Source organism: Cyprinodon tularosa, unplaced genomic scaffold (assembly GCF_016077235.1).
Source record: "Cyprinodon tularosa strain WSP-4 unplaced genomic scaffold, ASM1607723v1 ctg531, whole genome shotgun sequence".
Taxonomy (NCBI): Eukaryota; Metazoa; Chordata; class Actinopteri; order Cyprinodontiformes; family Cyprinodontidae; genus Cyprinodon; species Cyprinodon tularosa.
In genome coordinates, this window is record NW_024039265.1 from 195,231 (window position 1) to 214,705 (window position 19,475).

Below are 19,475 nucleotides of genomic sequence, written 5' to 3' on the forward strand. Positions count from 1 at the left end.
GCAAAGAAATCCAAGGTTTGGATAAACCATGCTCAAACCGGCTGTTTTATCTGTACCAGAATATGGTTCTTTTATTAGTTCCAAGGACTGGGATGGTTTAAAAAGCTAAACTCTTGCACAGTAAAAAGTGTTCAAAGTGTTTGTTGTGAAAGGACTGTAAGTGTCTGGGCTGAAATGGATAAGACAAAGTACATAATAAGTAGTGCTGTCAAAATTATCGCGTTATTAACGCGTTAACGCGAGGCCATTTTAACGGCGATAATTTTTTTAACGTGAGATTAACGCTATGTGGTTTTATGGTACAATTTTTCCAAGTACATCCCGCTGCAGCCTGCGGGAAGGCGGGGCTATTTTCCCCCAGTCTATGCATTTCTCATAGGCTTCAAGAGCGGAGCTCCTCAAGGGAAAAAGACGCTCATACACTGGGTGACGCTAGTGCCTTTTCTTTAAGCCCCACCACCAACAAACAAGTTGAGTGTCTGGTAACTAGTAGCAACCTGAAATACGCTGAGAAAACTGATTACTGAGGTGAAATGGAATCTCGTAGCAGCACTCTTGCCGTCTGTGTACGCAACACGTCGGTATCGCGTGTGTGTGTGTGTGGGTGGGTGTGTCTGTGTGTGGGTGAGTGGGTGTGTGTGTGTTCTCATTTTTGTTAAGAGGCTGAAAAGTAACTTTCTAGAGAGCATAGACTACCTTCATCTAGTGATGTCGGTCTATTGATTTTGATGTATTGATTGAAAATTGTTCATTATTACCTTGGTTAATTAACATCTAATTTTAACTCTACTAAATTTTATAGCAGTAGGATAAAATGCTTGTCTTTGTTCAAAAGACTGTATTAACTGCAAAGACTGTCTTTTACATCAGCCTGTTTTCAGGGCCTTTTTTTTGGCTACATATTTGTTATTTTTTGCTACATGCCTCCCCATCTTCTTGCCATATGTTTCTATGGCATAAATCAGTATCTGTGACCTGTTTTCATTTAAAAAAAAGAACATTGGCACAAACCTAGCCTGTATGTATTTTTTTGTATGTCATCGAGAGTATTTAAATGATTTTCAATCAGGAAAAAAATGTGCGATTAAAATGCGATTAATCGCGAGTTAACTCAGGCATTGATGCGATTAATCGCGATTAAAAAATTTAATCGATTGACAGCACTAATAATAAGGTAAGTAATTCTGGAATGGCCAATATAATTCAGTTGTAATGACAACCAGAAAAAAGGAGCAATTAAAATGCTACACATCTCTTGTTCTTGACTGTCACTTTGATGTGGCACTAAATTAAACAGTACATAGCACATAAAAGGCATTCTTAGGTTGACAGCATAAAGTGACCATTCTCCGCGTAATGCTTTTATACATATTCTGTGTTACATGAGCCGAGGAGGTATCGTCCTGGAGCAAACGGAATATCTGATGACTGATAAGGAGTGAGCCCAGCCCCCACACATCTCACCACGCAGCAATGCCCACTCCCTAAATCTAATTACACCACTAATAAATGCAGTCATTGATTCATAAGCCGCTTTACTTTCTCGTTTCCCTTTGCTCTCAGTATTTAATCTTCCTTATGATGGCCTGAGTAAGAACTCTTTAACAAATGACAGTGAAAAGACAGTAGGACGTCCGTTTTTTGGGGAGACAAAAAAGCAAAAGTAAAGTTAATCCACTGATTAAGAAGTTCAGAAGGAGTTGGGAGCAGAGAGGGATGGAACTTCTTCTCCCTTTTGTGCCTTAGAGAGTAATAAATGGTATACAAATTAAAAGCCTAAATTCAAGTGCTTTTTCATCAAGCCATAGCAAACTCTTCCTCTTGGCATGTAAATAGTTTGGCAATAAAGCGAGTCGACACTAGTAGTAAGAGACTGCCCGAGAACTTGTCACTGTAATGAAAGCATTCATTTTGTGACTGCAGGGAGGGAAGACTGGAGGAATGGAGAACGAGACAAACCAGCAGGCCAACAGACAAACAAACACGACAGTAGAGAGCTGCTTGTTTCTAACGGCTTTTTAATTAACTTTCAGGTGCTGTGTATTTTCTTCCCTCAATGTCTTCCTGATAAGGGCCTCCCAGCCTCTGTGATGGCTGTGCTGATACTACATCAAGGAGTCCTCTATTTACATAATAATATGAAAGTTGAATCCAAAACCCATTAGAACACACCACTGGCAAGGTCTTTGATGCATTGCTATCATACACAACCTAAGGGAAGACGCAATTGCACGTTCAGCTGCATCATAAGCATCTCCAACGAGCAAGGACCAACACATGCAGGTAATTGCACATGATATTTCTCCTCTCGCACAGGCAGAAACACATTGGTCAGGGAGTGATGCCGACAAGGACAGCTGCACAGCTGGGCTGCAGCACTGTGGAGGCGGCCCCGCAGCTCAGAGTCACTCTAGACTCCAGACTGACGTAGGAAAGCAGAAAACAGGGCTGAGGGACAAACATCACCGCCGACACACTGCGGGCACCAACAGTTCAGACTTCTGAAGATATATTCATATATATGTGGAGGATACAACTGAAGTATGTACCGGTATACTGGCATGGATTGCAATAGTATAAAAATGATCCACCATCAAGCATATTAAGGATATACATAAATACAGGGCATAAAAAAAATTAAGGAATATCCTCCAAGGTGATAGAAGGTCTTTTCTCGTCTATGTTAATGATATAAACTTATAATGCTGACTTGCATAGACGTTGCTACATATTACGCATCAGGAGATTTTTATGTAGTTCAAACTCAAGAACCGGTTCAATTTCTTGGAAAAATGTATTTAACTTAGGTCTCTCTTAAAACAGATGCAGCTTTAAGTTTGAAAATGGCTGTAAGCTGCTGTAAAATACTCTCCTTAAATGCTAAGTGGAATTACCTGTGCAGTATTTCACAGGCTCTTTTAATATTCAAAGCTTCACTTTCTAACTTTTGATTGATCCTAATAAGTAAGCTACCTTGTGCTTTTAAGGATTAACGCTCCACCATTATAAATTAAATTTAAATAATGCCATGTCATAAACACAGATAGCTGCCTAACAGGAAATTTAATGAGCTGAGCAAATATATTTTCCAAATTTTATTTAAGCCATTGCTAATAAAAAATACGCATATTTAAACATCCATGATGTCTAAATGACAGCATTAGTGGGAGATTTTCTGACTTCCAGCTCCATAGGAATCATCGCATCTATTGGTGATCCAACATACCATACTTTGTAACATGCTCATCCAATGCTGATGCATGTACTACTGGTATGCATGAACACCTCTAGCGTTTAAGTAAACAGTAAGCTTTGGTTTCAACCATTCAATGTAGGTCCAATAATCTTACTAAATATTTGAAAATAGCTGAGAGTGAGAAGAAACAAACTATCTTAGAAGTTTATGATAGAAAGAGGAAAGCATCAGAAGAAAGAAATATGACCCAAGTGTGTTTTAGATAGCTGCTGGAAGAGCAAGCTGGATGGTCTTACTCAATCTCCAGTATTAAAAAAGTGTATTAGGCGTTTATCTTCAGCCAACTGCGGTTCTGCATAATATAAATATTTCATACATCAATACATTAAATGGGTTTAGTTGTTATTTATTTGCAATTAAATGTGGGACTCCGAGATGGTTTACACAGACACATCTCGCTCCGGACAAAAAAACAAAACAAAAAAAAGTAATTTCTCAATTCACAAGAACGCGATTACAGACTTGTGTTCTCGCCAAGTAAGTTCTTGACAAGAACACAGGAAAGTCTGGACTTGGGGAGAATGGGAGCATGCAGCATAAATCTGGGTCAATTGGAGCAGATGCGTACTTGTGATGTCATTACACGAACGGTTTGTCTGGAGCTGCATTTCACCTCCTGTTATTAATAGTCTCTAGATAATAATAAATTATCACCTTTTTTCATTTAGTGGGTGAATTATAATTAACATAGTCAGATATCGCCATCAGAGCAGGCGGTACTTCACACACGGCTATGTCGAGAGAGGGCAGCTACATATGGGCCAATGTTAGCCCTGACTGCCGTTAGCCTCGGAGGTCCATTGGTTGCCAAGGCCCTCTCAATATCTGAACTTTTTTTCAAATTACGCACTAAATCAGTAAATAACTCCTATAGTGATGCTAAAAAGTATAATGTTCTCACCTTAGATTATCTTAAAACATACTTTAGAACAACTGCAACAGTAAAGAGAAGTTTTAACTTAATACTGTGAGTGCTCCATTGGAAGCTGCTGTTGCCGCAGTGCATGCTGGGACGGCTATCAGCCTCGACAACGGACAAGTCTGTTCTGATGCATACTCAGTAAAGAAGGAGGGGCGAGAACAACATCCGGGACTTTGTCGGTTCTTGATCTGCTGTTCTTGAATTGAAATAGTACTGAGGCTGAGGCTGAAGATGTTTCACGAGCACATGGGAACGCACAAGTACACATATTGAGAAACGGCCATAGTTTAGATAAGAGCAAGAAATCTATATTTCTCAGTTTTAGTTCAGTATATTAATGTGAATAATTAACTAATGTATTTTTGTTGTAAGTTTAAGGTTATGATGCAACAGTCTCTAATTAGTTAGGAAATTCAACTTGAGCATATCACTGCTGCCACCTTTAGGTTTAGAGAGGAACTACTTGTTCTGGAGGTGGTGAATTACGACCACAGAAGTGGTCAATGACTGGCTAAAGGTGGTCATGACCCCCCTGCCCTCCCTTTTAGTCCCTGACAAGAAGATTATGAGGATAATACAATTCATAGCATCATGTTACTTCCGTTCATTTGAAATCTCAATAACGAATGCAGTACCACTCTGTTAATCCACTATTAAGACCAGGTTAGGCAACTCTTATTTTTGCCCATAAGTGATCAGTGTGTTTTAGTCCTATCCGATGTTATGGAGAGCCTAAATCATTCTTTATACGTACCTCAAAGTCTCACCAAGCAAACAAACCTGGACTTGTCTCTCATTGCCAGCATTAACATCTTCCTTTAACCAAAGACGCAAACTCTTTCAGTGAAATTGCCCATAGGACTGAGTATGTCAAGGTTGTTTGTCATGTGTGTCTCTGTTTTGCCCTGTAAGGGACTGACAACCTCTTTAGTACCACCTCTTGATCAGTGACCCCTTGACAAGTGGGTGTATGATCGATGAAAGAGTCTCATTGAATTAGACTAAAAGGGACCAGACTCCCTGCAACAACAAAGGTATAAACAATGGAAGAGAGTACATATACACTGTATAATGCAGTATCACTTTACAAGTGTTTTTTGACAATCATTTTAGATCAGGAAAATATCTCACGAGCTGCAAAAAAGGGGAGCATGTCAGACATGTGTGTTAGACATAGGCATCAGAGAGCCCGTCGTGGCTGCTGGGTCATGCTACAGTACCTGCTTGGGGGTGAGCTTAGATATTCCAAGCAATCTCAGATGGGTACAGAGAGGAGATAGCTATGAAATGTTATGCTGCTTAATGAAATGCGCTAAGCTGGACCAAAACGTTTTCTATGTCTTTTATCTAATATTTTATAACTTAAACTAAGACAAATCAACAATTACTGCAATCAAGAGCAAACATGCTAAAGTGACAAGAAGTGCAAACGTTTCCTGAAGTTAATTCAACACTTAAGAACTTCTCAGCTTTAAAACTGCCTTCATAATATGAGTTGATGGAACAGTGTTGCTGTATGTGTCCAATCAGATGTAGTGTTGCTAAGCAATCACACGGCTATGTATTTTACAGGGGGTGTAGCCAGAGCATTTTAGGATTATTTTTACTGCAGTTCCTAGCAAAGCACATAAATATGGGTTGTCAAACAATGTTCTTAGAATATTGTTACATTAGAAATAAAAAATAATTTTATGTTGTTTCATAGGACTTGGTTAAAAAACAGCAAAGGTCCTCCTTAGTTTTATACAAGATTTTTGTTACACTGACTGATGTTGGTGGGTCCACTGTAGTCCACTGTGGCAACTGGCATTTGAAAGGCAGACTGGTCCACTCTGCATTAGTGGGTCAAATACAGGTGCTGGTCATAAAATTAGAATATCATGAAAAAGTAGATTGATTTCAGTAATTCCATTTAAAAAGTGAAACTTGTATATTATATTCATACATTACATACAAACTCATATTTCAGATGTTTATTTTGTTTAATTTTGATGATTACAAATGACAACAAATGAAAATCTCAAATTCATCATATCAGAAAATTAGAATATTACTGAAGACCAATAAAAACAAAGGATTTATAGAAATGTTGGCCAACTGAAAAGTATGAACATGAAAAGTATGAGCATGTACAGCACTCAGTATTTAGTTGGGCCTCCTTTGGCCTGTATTACTGCAGCAATGCGGCGTGGCATGGAGTCGATCAGTCTGTGGCACTGCTCAGGTGTTATGATAGCCCAGGTTGCTCTAATAGTGGCTTTTAGCTCTTCTGAATTGTTGGGTCTGGTGTATTGCATCTTCTTCTTCACAATACCCCATAGATTTTCTATGGGGTTAAGGTCAGGAGAGTTTGCTGGCCAATTAAGAACAGGGATACCATGGTCCTTCAACCAGGTACTGGTAGCTTTGGCACTGTGTGCAGGTGCCAAGTCCTGTTGGAAAATGAAATCTGCATCTCCAAAAAGTTGGTCAGCTGCAGGAAGCATGAAGTGCTCTAAAACTTCCTGGTATGTGGCTGCGTTGACCCTGGACCTCAGAAAACACAATGGACCAACACCAGCAGATGACATGGCACCCCAAACCATCACTGACTGTGGAAACTTTACACTGGACTTCAAGCAACGTGGATGAAGTGCCTCTCTTCTTTTCCTCCAGACTCTGGGACCTTGATTTCCAAAGGAAATGCAAAATTTACTTTCATCAGAGAACATGACTTTGGACCACTCACCAGCAGTCCAGTCCTGTTTCTCTTTAGCCCAGGCAAGACGCTTCTGACGCTGTCTGTGGTTCAAGAGTGGCTTGACACAAGGAATGCGACAGCAGAAACCCATGTCTTTCATACGTCTGTGTGTGGTGGTTCTTGAAGCACTCACTCCAGCTGCAGTCCACTCTTTGTGAATCTCCCCCACATTTTTGAATGGGTTTTGTTTCACAATCCTCTCCAGGGTGCGGTTATCTCTCTTGCTTGTACACTTTTTTCGACCACATCTTTTCCTTCCCTTCGCCTCTCTATTAATGTGCTTGGACACTGAGCTCTGTGAACAGCCAGCCTCTTTAGCGATGACCTTTTGTGTCTTGCCCTCCTTGTGCAAGGTGTCGATGGTCGTCTTTTGGACAACTGTCAAGTCAGCAGTCTTCCCCATGATTGTGTAGCCTATAGAACTAGACTGAAAGACCATTTAAAGGCTTTTGCAGGTGGTTTGAGTTAATTAGCTGATTAGAGTGTGGCACCAGGGGCCATCAATTTTGAACCTTTTCACAATATTCTAATTTTCTGATATGATGAATTTGAGATTTTCATTTGTTGTCATTTGTAATCATCAAAATTAAACAAAATAAACATCTGAAATATATGAGTTTGTATGTAATGTATGAATATAATATACAAGTTTCACTTTTTAAATGGAATTACTGAAATCAATCTACTTTTTCATGATATTCTAATTTTATGACCAGCACCTGTAAGTCTTTTTAAAACCCAATTTTAAATTTCTGACATTTTTTTGCTTACAAACACAACCAAACCTATGGGGCAACCAGAAAATGAAATGAAATACAGGACAACGGTGTGGAGCATTTTCCCTCAAATTGCCTGGCTTTAGCAGTAAATGTGGAAAGAGGATGCTGAGCTGAGGCCACTCTATCCTGACTGCGTGGCCAATGTGGGATATTCAGCTCCAATCTGCCCGATTGATTGCCTCTCAATCTACCCCCACTACCTTTCTGATGGGCTGCTTCAAAGTTTCTGCATCTCCCTCTCTCAGCCTCATCTGAGCAGAAGCTACTGTTCAGACGTATAATTACCCGTCGAGTAAGGGGGAGCCTGCCATTGACCCGGCTTTCCACTGATGTAGCAGGAGGGAGAATGTGGAGAGTGAGACCAGGAGAGTGTGGGAACAGCAGAGAATGCAAGATGATGCATACAATATCACACGATAGGAAAAGTAAAGTGGCAGAGTAAGTGGGTAAGAGGGAAACAAGATGGAGAAAATATTGTAAATTCAGGATTGGAAAAGTGACTCCTCCCTATTCTTCTCCTGTCTTCTTCTCTTCGCTCAATGCCATGGGGGTGGCTCTTGGCAGGCAGAACCACAGACAGTCAATGAAAAAGTGAGTAGGAGGTTTGTTGCTAGGGGAACAAGGCCTTTTTAATCCTAATCGATCCGCATTCTTATGCTAAGGTAATTACGCAAGTTTTTGTCAGTTGCATCCTTGGTCTCCAAAAAGAGCAATGCCATCCCAACACTGTTTCTTTTTTCTCTGTTTTTCTACAGGCTGTAAGAATAAGAAGAAAAGGGTGTCCCACCATGCCTGGTCTGCGGTTCATATCTGTCGATACATCCTATTAGAATTCCGCCAAGGTTTCCACTTAAAATGCAAAAGCCCGCCTTGCCCTCCAGATAAGAGAAGAACAGACACAGTGGCTGCAGATATTGTAGTATATAAAACAACGGAACGTCAGGAAATTTTTCTTTTTTAATGCAGACAAACCAAGGAGGAAAGGAGACATCCAAGCAAGCAGGCACTAAAAAATTTGGTGAACTATGATGGACCTAATTCACAAAAAATTCAGATAAAGGAAATGCTGCTTAGAGAATCCTCGAATTGAATGAGCACCACTAACATGGGGAAAACTTTAAAGGTTTAAGTCTTTCCAATAATTTTTTCCAGCTTTTATTTTGTGACTGCATTCTTAAATGCTTTAAAATAAAGTATAATGATAGAGACATTTGGATCTATTCAATCAGACCGCAACAAAACAAACATGCATGTTTTACATGATTGTTAATTCAATGAGGACCTAAATCCACTACCTTGCAGCTGTAGAGAATATGTGAGTGTAGGCTGTACCTGCAAGATGACCCAATGACCTTTCTTAGCAGCCAGATCGAGTGCTTGTTCAGCTATAACCTCCTGGCCTTGACCCAGCGACACGTTGTGGAAGTTGTTGTTGTCAAATGTGTAGCCCATCTTCTTCCCTACAGAATAATTGACACATTTGATGTTATCTACAAACAAGTCATACAGCTTTGACAAGTGTTAAGCCTCAGTTAGAAGTATATCTAATGGGTATATCATACAAGTGATATTATTGACCACTGTTATTACTGTTGACTTAACTGGTTTGGAATTTAGCCATTCCTTTTCATCTGTAGGCCACAACTACTGTTCCTACTTGTGCAGGGGTCAGGAACCTATGGCTTGCAAGCCAGTTATGGCTCTTTTGATAATTGCATCTGGCTTGTAGATGTCGGCTTTTCAGATAAAACATAAAATATTATCACATTTTTAATCCATCCAATGATTTTCCACTGTTCATGTCTTGTTCAGGGCTGCAGTTGACTGCAGGAGCAAATATCCATTATTTTAATAGCCTACATTGGCCTTTGCTGGTTAAACAGGTAAACGCCCCCATTTGGACCAGTCTGCTCGGACATTAGCTCGAAGCTAACCCTTTCAACGAAGACGATGGCAAAAAGAAAAAAGATGGCGTGTATCGTACACTTCAGAACTAAATGGACTGAAAAAATCCCTTTTGTAGAGAGAGCAGATTCTGCAGTGTGCCAAATTTGCAATGACAAAATTGCATCGATGAAATAGTCAAATGTAAACTCGCACTTTGATACACGCCATGCTACCTTTGCATTAAAATATCCTACGGGAGACAGCAGGAAGGCAGTGTGCCAAGTGCTACTGAGCATGGATTCAGTTTTCTGTAACTTCGGCAAGGTGACTATAATTTTGCTAGTTTTGCTGGATCTTTAACAATAGTGAGGAACAGAAAACCATTCACAGATGGCGAGTATGCTAAAACTCTCATGCTGGATGTAGCCAATGAACTTTTTGATGATCTTCCCAGCAAAGACAAGATAAATAAACAGATACAAACTGTTCATGATTGTACCACCATGATGACAAAGCAAGTAAAGGAAATGCAAGTGAAGGGCATAAATGTAGCGCCGTTCTTTTCCTTGGCTTTGGATAAGTCATATAGGTCATTTGTTGCAGTTCAGTTCAGCAAATCCATGCAGCACCAGAAGTCGCATTAATGGTGAGTATTATAAAAACATTATTTAAAAAAATTTACTAAAAGTCTTATTATAAATATGAATTCAATCTTAAAACATACGATATGGCTCTCACTGAAATAAATGTCTAATTAATTTGCTTTCATGACTCTCTGAAACAAAAAGGTTCATGACCCATGTACTAGTAGATCAGAAAGTGCAAGACGATGTGAACAATGCTGGGCCAATATTTTTGCAGTGGTCTGAGGGGTCCTACATTCCAAAATGTCCTGACACTGACAGAGACTCACGCTGAAGACATGATGATGTGAGCTCTACTTAAAGCAGAAGTCTGGTCATATTCATAATTCAAACTTATGAAAGTATTTTAAATCTGAAATTATTACATACTGTTCAATAAATGATACGTGTTTTTAATTAAGAGTAATTTAATTTGAATGGGCTTTACCGGAGACATCCATATTTGTCAAAGAGCACTACTACTACCTACTGGTATGTGACGTCAATGTGCGGTATCGGCTGTTGAGCAAATCCCAATTCTGTATCTGGTGTTTGTCACAATGCGCTAGTATCCAATTCATCTTTAAAACATTATTTTTCGAAATGTTGGGTACATATTATGTGTTTTTTTTTTTTCTCTGGCTAGAAGTTAAATGGTAAATCCTCCCTCTTCAAGTTGGCAATCCAACGACCAGGACCACACAGGATCATGAATCAGAAAGGTGAAATAGCAAATTTTCACTTTTATCCGATGTATTACAACATCCAACTGCCGTACATGCGGGCATTGTCAGTTTAACTATAGCTCTTGCAGATTTCAATGGTGACGTCCTCTCGAAATCTTCATTAATTGTTGTTGATTGCATGGGTGTCTAGTAGCTCCCATTGATTCTGCTTCTAAAGCGGGGAGAATAGCGCTACACTTACCGCACCGTGACATCACTTCCGGAAGATGTCAAGAGTGAGGTGTTACTATATTTGGGCAAAAATGGCCTGTCCCAGACTCAGTGATCGCGACTAAAATTGTTATTTTTATTTGTTTACTGATTTACACTGAATTCATTAAATCACCACAAACATATTAGTTTTAGCTAGAAATAATGACCCATTGGTTAGTCTTTGCAGACCGGACTTTTCCTTTAAAGCTTTTGTGAGACAGTAACAAAGTCTTAAAAATGTACACCAAGCTGTTAATTTAGACATGCAACAAAAAAATATCCTAAGCATAGATACACAAAAGTAAAATTATTAAGACTTCAAAGTTACAGTACAGTCCCAATTACAGTTGAGTAAAAGTTATCATTAAAAGGCTGAGCCATTAAATTACCTGTACATAAGTAGATGCTAAGAGATCTAAGTAGGCTCAAAGAATACTAAAGAGTGGGTATTATTTTTTGTTTCATACAAGATAAAATGTTTGTTTAGTTTTGTTTAAATAATATTAATGTATTCAAAGTGGGTAAATTACTGTTTTGGACATTTTCAAAAGCTGAATAACTAATATATATTTATAAAAGATGATACATGTGGAAGTTGTCTCCTGTAGGTAACATATGAAATACCTATAGCCTTTCTGGGAAGATTCTCATTCATCCAGGTCATGGTCATGCATCAAAAGTTCAGTTTAGGCAACTGGACATGAAGTTTTCTAGAAGACGTTTCGCCTGTCATCCAAAAGACTTCTTTAGTTCTATCTAGTAGTTGGGAGCACTGAGATTCCTATACTCTAGATCGAACAAAGAGTTAGGGGGGACAAAAGGTGGCTTTGATCCCTACCACTGGATTGGCCAAGGAGGTAACAAGGGGGGCTAAGAGAAACTCGTTTGAGAAAAACGTCCATATTCTAAGGAAGAAAGATGGTTTGAGAGAGGGGTTGAGGAAGTCTTTGTTAACCAGCCATATTTGAAACCATCTCTCAGCAGAGGAGGTGGTTTTAGACATAACCTTTAACCCACTTACAAAGCACTTTCGGGAACAATACCCAGAAGAGTCACCTCTTACCCACCCTCACCTGTCTCATACTTTAATGAGGCATGTGACTGAAACCACTCTGAGGAGGGAGTTAACAACATATCAGAAGCAACTAACGACCATTAACATCCCCATTGTGACCTTCTTGGCCAATCCAGTAGGAGGGCTCAGAGCCACCTTTTGTCCCCCCTATATATTTGTTACACCTACACTATAATAATATCAGTGCTCACCACCACTGGTTAGAACTGAATAAGCTTCTTGGATAGAAGACGAAAAGTCTTCTAGAAAACCTCATTTCCAGTTGCCTAGACTGAACTTTTTCAAACTTGCTTATAACCTTGTTACTCAGCATCACTTAGGAAATCACTTTAAGTTACAACATAGTGCCACATCATAATCTCCATATGGTCAGTAAATTAGTCTTACCTTCAAAGTTTAAGTGGATTGAGAAGTTTTTTAAGCAAAGCTGGTTTCAAATATGTAACTAAGTGGAGTGTCAGTCTTTTTCAGAGTACCATTAGTCCCCTGCGGAGCATACAAAATTACATCACCTATCTAATAAAAATCTAATTGGGTCCTAATACCAAGGATGAAACCCAATTGTCACATAATGGAAAAATCCCTCTTCGTTTTTGTTCGGGAAGCTGCAACTCATCAGGGTTTTCTGCAGCAGAGACTGGTTGCTTGTGGCTTATATTTTACAGACTGTTGAAAGTACAGCTGTTTATGATCAATAATAACACTCCTTATGGGGAGTTTCAGAAGCATTGCTCTCACTTATCACATTAGGAGAGACTGGTGCATTTAACATGGTACCCACGCTCCTGCCTGTAAGAAAGACCCATAAAAATCTCACAAATAATGGTTCTCTGTGGGTAATAACAGAAAATAACTGCCTGGATTAAATTAATCGAAAAAATAAATTATTTAAGATACAAATACAGAACATTTCAAACGAACACTATGAATTACATTAATGCAAAAATACTGGCTTGTTCATTTGCAAAAGGCCTGCTTTATGCCATGTTGCTTTGTTCCAGTTAGCTGAAACATCTCTGCTGACTGAATATTTCATAGAGCAGACTTGAAATATCCACAGACTGAATGGTTCAAAAGATGTTAGGCTTTGAGAGTCCCCTGTTCCAGGTCAGTACAAAAGCTCAACATTTGGAATATTTTTGGTCAGAGAAACCAAACCACATGTCATGCTGGCATACAGTATTCAAACAGCAACGTAAAATAACTCAAACCAGTGACATTTACTTTCCGCTCCTCCTAATACACCAGTGGTGTCGCTTCATATATTTATGACCTTTAGTATAATCCGCTTAATCTACTCAGATGCTGCTGTGCATTTGCAGGGACGGCTGATATCACAGCAGAGTCTGTGGAGGGATCACTGTTGCTCGGTCTGATACGCCTTTGCTTTGGGAATCTCAGTGCAGGTACATAACCCTAGAGCGGTATTCCTACCAGTCGATCTTTGCCACATTTGGTCATATTTCAACAGTTATATTAAGTTTCTGCTACAAATTTTGTAATAACCATTTTAAAAAATCAAAATAGCTTAATAGCCACTTACAGCAGGATTGAGAGATCTGAGTATAGCTCTGCTAGCTCTGACATCTAGAGACTAAACCTTTCAGCAGGAGACTTTTTATGCCATCTCTAACACATAATAATACCTTCCTTGTCTTGGCTCCCTGTCAACTCTGACTTTTGGCTGTCTGTAAGATTGTTGTTCTTCTTGCATGGCATGCCAGTTTAGGTGGACAGCCATGTCTTGGTACTGTATGTTAAAGCGTCTGCTACTCATTCCCCATTTTCAGAACGGAGAGAAAGTGCTCAGTGATATGTTTAACCTAGTGTATTATGTCATAAAATAACTTTCTTTAAACTTGTCAAATATTTTCTTCCTAATGTGTCTGCTTTTTCCTTTGACTTAATGAATATAAATGTCAATAATGTCTTTAAAAACATCTGAGGCCTTTACAGAACTGCTGGAGATGCAGAGATTAAATAAGACACTGACACATTCCAGTTTAAATTACACACAGGTATTTTTGAATAGAGAACTAATGAATACCAACACTTCAAAACTGGCACTGATACTGAGGGAAAAAAAGGAAAATATTCAATACAACCATTTTTAAAGGCACAGCATTCTTTTGTATGAATGCCACCAGTCACTTTATGGAATTGATTTTAGACTAATAATTAAGTGGAAAAAAGATAAGGTACACTGTAAAAATGAAAGAGTTACGAAAACATAAAAATTCAACGCAACTGATGCAAGAGATTTGAGTTTTCTCAACTTTTGCCTTCTGTTGTTGACTTTACTAAGCTTTACACCTTCAAATAAGAGTTTTGTCAAATTAAATCTTCTGATTCACCTAATATATATATATATATATATATATATATATATATATATATATATACACTATATTGCCAAAAGTATTTGCTCACCTGCCTTGACTCACATATGAGCTTAAGTGACATCCCGTTCCTAATCCATAGGGTTCAATATGACGTCGGTCCACCCTTTGCAGCTAGAACAGCTTCAACTCTTCTGGGAAGGCTGTCCACAAGGTTTAGGAGTGTGTTTATGGGAATTTTTGACCATTCTTCCAGAAGCGCATTTGTGAGGTCGCACACTGATGTTGGACGAGAAGGCCTGGCTCTCAGTCTCCGCTCTAATTCATCCCAAAGGTGTTCTATCGGGTTGAGGTCAGGACTCTGTGCAGGCCAGTCAAGTTCATCCACACCAGACTCTGTCATCCATGTCTTTATGGACCTTGCTTTGTGCACTGGTGCACAGTCATGTTGGAAGAGGAAGGGGCCAGCTCCAAACTGTTCCCACAAAGTTGGGAGCATGGAATTGTCCAAAATGTCTTGGTATGCTGAAGCATTCAGAGTTCCTTTCACTGGAACTAAGGGGCCAAGCCCAGCTCCTGAAAAACAACCTCACACCATAATCCCCCCTCCACCAAACTTTACACTTGGCACAATGCAGTCAGACAAGTACCGTTCTCCTGGCAACCGCCAAACCCAGACCCGTCCATCAGATTGCCAGATGGAGAAGCGCGATTCGTCACTCCAGAGAACGCGTCTCCACTGCTCTAGAGTCCAGTGGCGGCGTGCTTTACACCACCGCATCCGACGCTTTGCATTGCACTTGGTGATGTATGGCTTGGATGCAGCTGCTCGACCATGGAAACCCATTCCATGAAGCTCTCTGCGCACTGTTCTTGAGCTAATCTGAAGGCCACATGAAGTTTGGAGGTCTGTAGTGATTGACTCTGCAGAAAGTTGGCGACCTCTTCGCACTATGCGCGTCAGCATCCGCTGACCCCGCTCCGTCAGTTTACGTGGCCTACCACTTCGTGGCTGAGTTGCTGTCGTTCCCAAACACTTCCATTTTCTTATAATACAGCTGACAGTTGACTGTGGAATATTTAGGAGCGAGGAAATTTCACGACTGGATTTGTTGCACAGGTGGCATCCTATCACAGTTCCACGCTGGAATTCACTGAGCTCCTGAGAGCGACCCATTCTTTCACAAATGTTTGTAAAAACAGTCTGCATGCCTAGGTGCTTGAATTTATACACCTGTGGCCATGGAAGTGATTGGAACACCTGATTCCAATAATTTGGATGGGTGAGCAAATACTTTTGGCAATATAGTGTATATATATATACAAATTTATATAGGAGTCTGGACAATTTGGACTGGTTCAGACTTGTTCAGACTCACATTGGCTTTCCCTAACTTCACTTAAAAATAAAATGAAAAATTGATATTCTTTGTTGTGCCTTTTAGCATATCGTAATTAGGACATCAATGAGACAAAAAAGTTTTTCTGGGTTTTAAATGGATTTTTATCCTAGATTAATTTGAAAACTAATAAAATCGACAATTACTTGATATTTTTACAGTGTATTATTTAAGCATGCCATTATAAAAAAAATGCTTTATTGCATAATAGCAAAAAAACAAACAAAGGTAACATTTAGCAGAAGTGTTAATATCCTTTTTAGTATGCCCCTTTTTAACCAATTATTGCTTGGGTGGGCCTCTGCAAGACAGTTGAAGAACGGTGTGCATATGACTGCATGTGCAAAGATTGGTGCCAACTTGGAAAAGGTAAAAATAGCTTAGTCTGAATGTGAAGCAAATGAGCATCATCAAAGAATTTGCTTTTTTTGCATCAATGACAACCTGAGTTATAAAGTGACAGAATGTGAAAACTTATGCCTCGCCTCCAGTTCTAAAAACTCCAGAATGATAATTCGGTCATGTGCTCGTTCATGACATACTTTACAGTGATTTTGTGGCTTACTTCAAGCAATAACATTACCATGTTTCTCAACGTCCTTCAAAGGATCCACTCCAGGAGACAGGATGAAGAACATGGGAGTATCTGCTCTGGACTCTTCAAAGGAGACAGCAAAGTCCAGTGATCTTCCCATCACGTACCCGCTTCCCAGTTTCTCCTCTACAAAGTCTCTGCAGGAGGGAACATGACTTAGTTCAGTTCAGCATGTTTTGTTTTCATCTCTAACCTACAAGCTGCAGACTTTGATGAATCAGAATCGCCTTATAGTGCAGAGACAGCTGTTTAAATCAACAGAAATGTTTTCTGTCTCAGGCACAGTTTGTAGATTTCTGCCTTAAATAGAGGAACTTTGCAAAGCTTTTAAATTTAAAATCTGCAAATATGAATGCTTTATCTTGTTTAATTTGTAATAGGATGATAATGGCCACACATTCCTACCTCACCAAAATGGTATGTATACTATATCAGTGAGGAAGCTTACTACCGGTGTTTTGGTTATTCCATTTCCTACAGCAAGTACCCTTTATTGTAGTCCGTGGTGAACATTTTTTAGAGTAAAGTTTTTTGTAGTTTATAGTAAATTCAAAAGAGAGATCATATCTCTCCTATCCTAGCTTCTCTTCATCGGTTTCCTGTTAAATCCAGAATGCAATTTAAAATCCTCCTTCTCACATATACTGTAAAGCCTTAAATTGCCAAGATCCATCTGATATCAGAGATCTGATTGTTCCTTATGTTCCTAACAGGGCACTTCGCTCTCAATCTGCAGGTTTACTATTGGTTCCTAGAATTTTTTAAAAGTAGAATGGGAGGCAGATCTTTTAGTTATCAGGCTCCTCTCCTGTGGAACCAACTACGTACCAGTTTTAGTCCGTGAGGCAGACACCCTGTCTACTTTTAAGGCTAGGCTTAAAACTTTCCTTTTTTATAAAGCTTATAGTTAGAGTGGCTCAGGTTATCCTGAGCTATCTCTACAGTTATGCTGCTATAGACTTAGACTTCTGGAGGACATACAGTAGGGACCCCTATTTCATCATTCTGCTTCATTCTAACTCTATTCTTCCACTCTGCAGAATCTTGTAGTTCAATCTATAACGTTATGCTCTCTGCTTTTTCTCATAGTAGCTTCGCCTTGTCTGTTCCTGTTTGGCTGTGACACCATCCTGGAGAGAAATATCAGCTGTGCAGCTGCCATTAACATCTTTGTTTATAGATGTTCGAGATAGGCCTGTTTTCAGTGTAGTCCTGTTTCTCTGACTGTGACTGGATGGATGTGCTCTCTTCATCCTCTGACATGGGTGCTGGCTCGGAGCTCATCTGCCTGGTTGTGTGTTTCCTGCACGGGGCCGCCTCTGCAGCTGGTTTACAGTTGCCTTTGTATCTCTGCTTCTTTCTATAGGTCTGCTCCTGTGTCCTTGAACCCCAGTCGGCCTCGGCAGATGGCCGCTCACACAGAGCCTGGTTCTGTTGGAGGATTCTTCCTTTTAAAAGAGAGTTTTTCCTCTCCACTGTTGCTACAAGCATGGTTAGTGTGAGGGATTGCCTTTGAGTCAATGGGTCGATAGAATCAACTGGATCTGGTTGAATTGTAAAGTGCCTAGAGATGAAATGTGTTGTGAATTGGCGCTATATAAATACACTGAACTGAATATATATATAGTAAAAGAGCAAGTAAGGAAATAAAAAGTTTTATAACAAAAGTTCAGGATTAAAACAAAAAAGAGCTTGTTAAAGTAATAATGGTTTCTGCATATGGGTGACTGCCTAAAAAGAGGTTAGACTTTTTTTTTAGGTATCTTATTTATTAAGTACTTGCATTTCAACCTGAAAATATTCACACAGAAGGGAGACAACAATTAAGAGATTTTTTAGTAAAATGAGAAATATAGCGGGCTGCTCAGTGGCGCAGAGGGTAGCACTGCTGCTTTGCAGCAAGAAGGTTCCATGTCTGATTCCTGGCCCGGGGTCTTTTTACATAGAGTTTGCATGTTCTCCCTGAGCATGCGTGGGTTCTCTCTGGGTACTCCGGCTTCCCCCCACAGTCCAAAAACATGACTGTTAGGTTAATTGACTTCTCTTCCTTAGGTGTGAGTGTGTGTGAATGGTTGTTCGTCCTGTTTGTGTGTTGCCCTGCGATGGACTGGCAACCTATTTGTTCAGCATGTATCCCGCCTCTCGCCTATTGACAGCTGGAGATTAGCACCAGCACCCCTCGTGACCCCACTTGGGATTAAGCGTGTTAGAAGATGGATGGATGGATGGATGGATGGATGGATGGATGGATGGATGGATGGATGGATGGATGGATGGATGGATGGATGGATGGATGGATGGATGGATGGATGGATGGATGGATGGATGGATGGATGGATGGATGGATGGATGGATGGAGAAATATAGGCTTTGGCCTCGGTGAAAGATGTAAGCATCTTATTTCAAATTATTTCATTGGACAATCACTTTGTTCCATTGTTCAGCTTAAGTGCCTTTTATGTTGGCAAAGAGAACCTACCAGCTATAACCAATTTGTTTTATTAAATCACATTCATAATAGGAAATAAATAAATAATTATAGCTCTCAAATGAAGACTTTTTATATAATGACTGGAGGAGCCTCTTAGATGTTTATGGGTAGATAAATAATCTAATACAGTGCAGAAACTGTTCTACAAATAGGTAAAAGCTTCGTAAAATAGGTGTATCTGCCCTTATTTTAGAGCATGTAAATAAGATGATTTGCCAATGGAATGAGTGTTCTTGCCCTTAAAATAAGAATTTGAAAGAAATATGTTTTTATTTTCTTATTTTAAATACATATCATCTTAATCCATTGGCAAACTTGCTTACTTGTCTTACCTGCTCAATTCAATGGAAAATAATCGTACCATATTTTCCGCACTGTATTATAAGGCCTTATTATAAGACCGTCCTGTTTTCAAACTTTTTTCATATAT

The 19,475-nt window shown here is 39.5% G+C and overlaps 1 protein-coding gene across 1 annotated transcript in view; it reads right to left on the reverse strand.

The window, feature by feature from the left end:
- LOC119796023 (dynein heavy chain 9, axonemal-like) overlaps positions 1 to 19,475 on the reverse strand; it is a 236,756-nt gene that overhangs the window by 31,633 nt on the left and 185,648 nt on the right. The window contains exons 69-70 of the mRNA XM_038304321.1: positions 16,543 to 16,691; positions 9,030 to 9,157 (exon numbers count right to left, since the gene is read on the reverse strand). Of these exons, the coding sequence (XP_038160249.1) occupies positions 9,030 to 9,157; positions 16,543 to 16,691 (277 nt within the window). The remainder of the gene's footprint in view (positions 1 to 9,029; positions 9,158 to 16,542; positions 16,692 to 19,475) is intronic.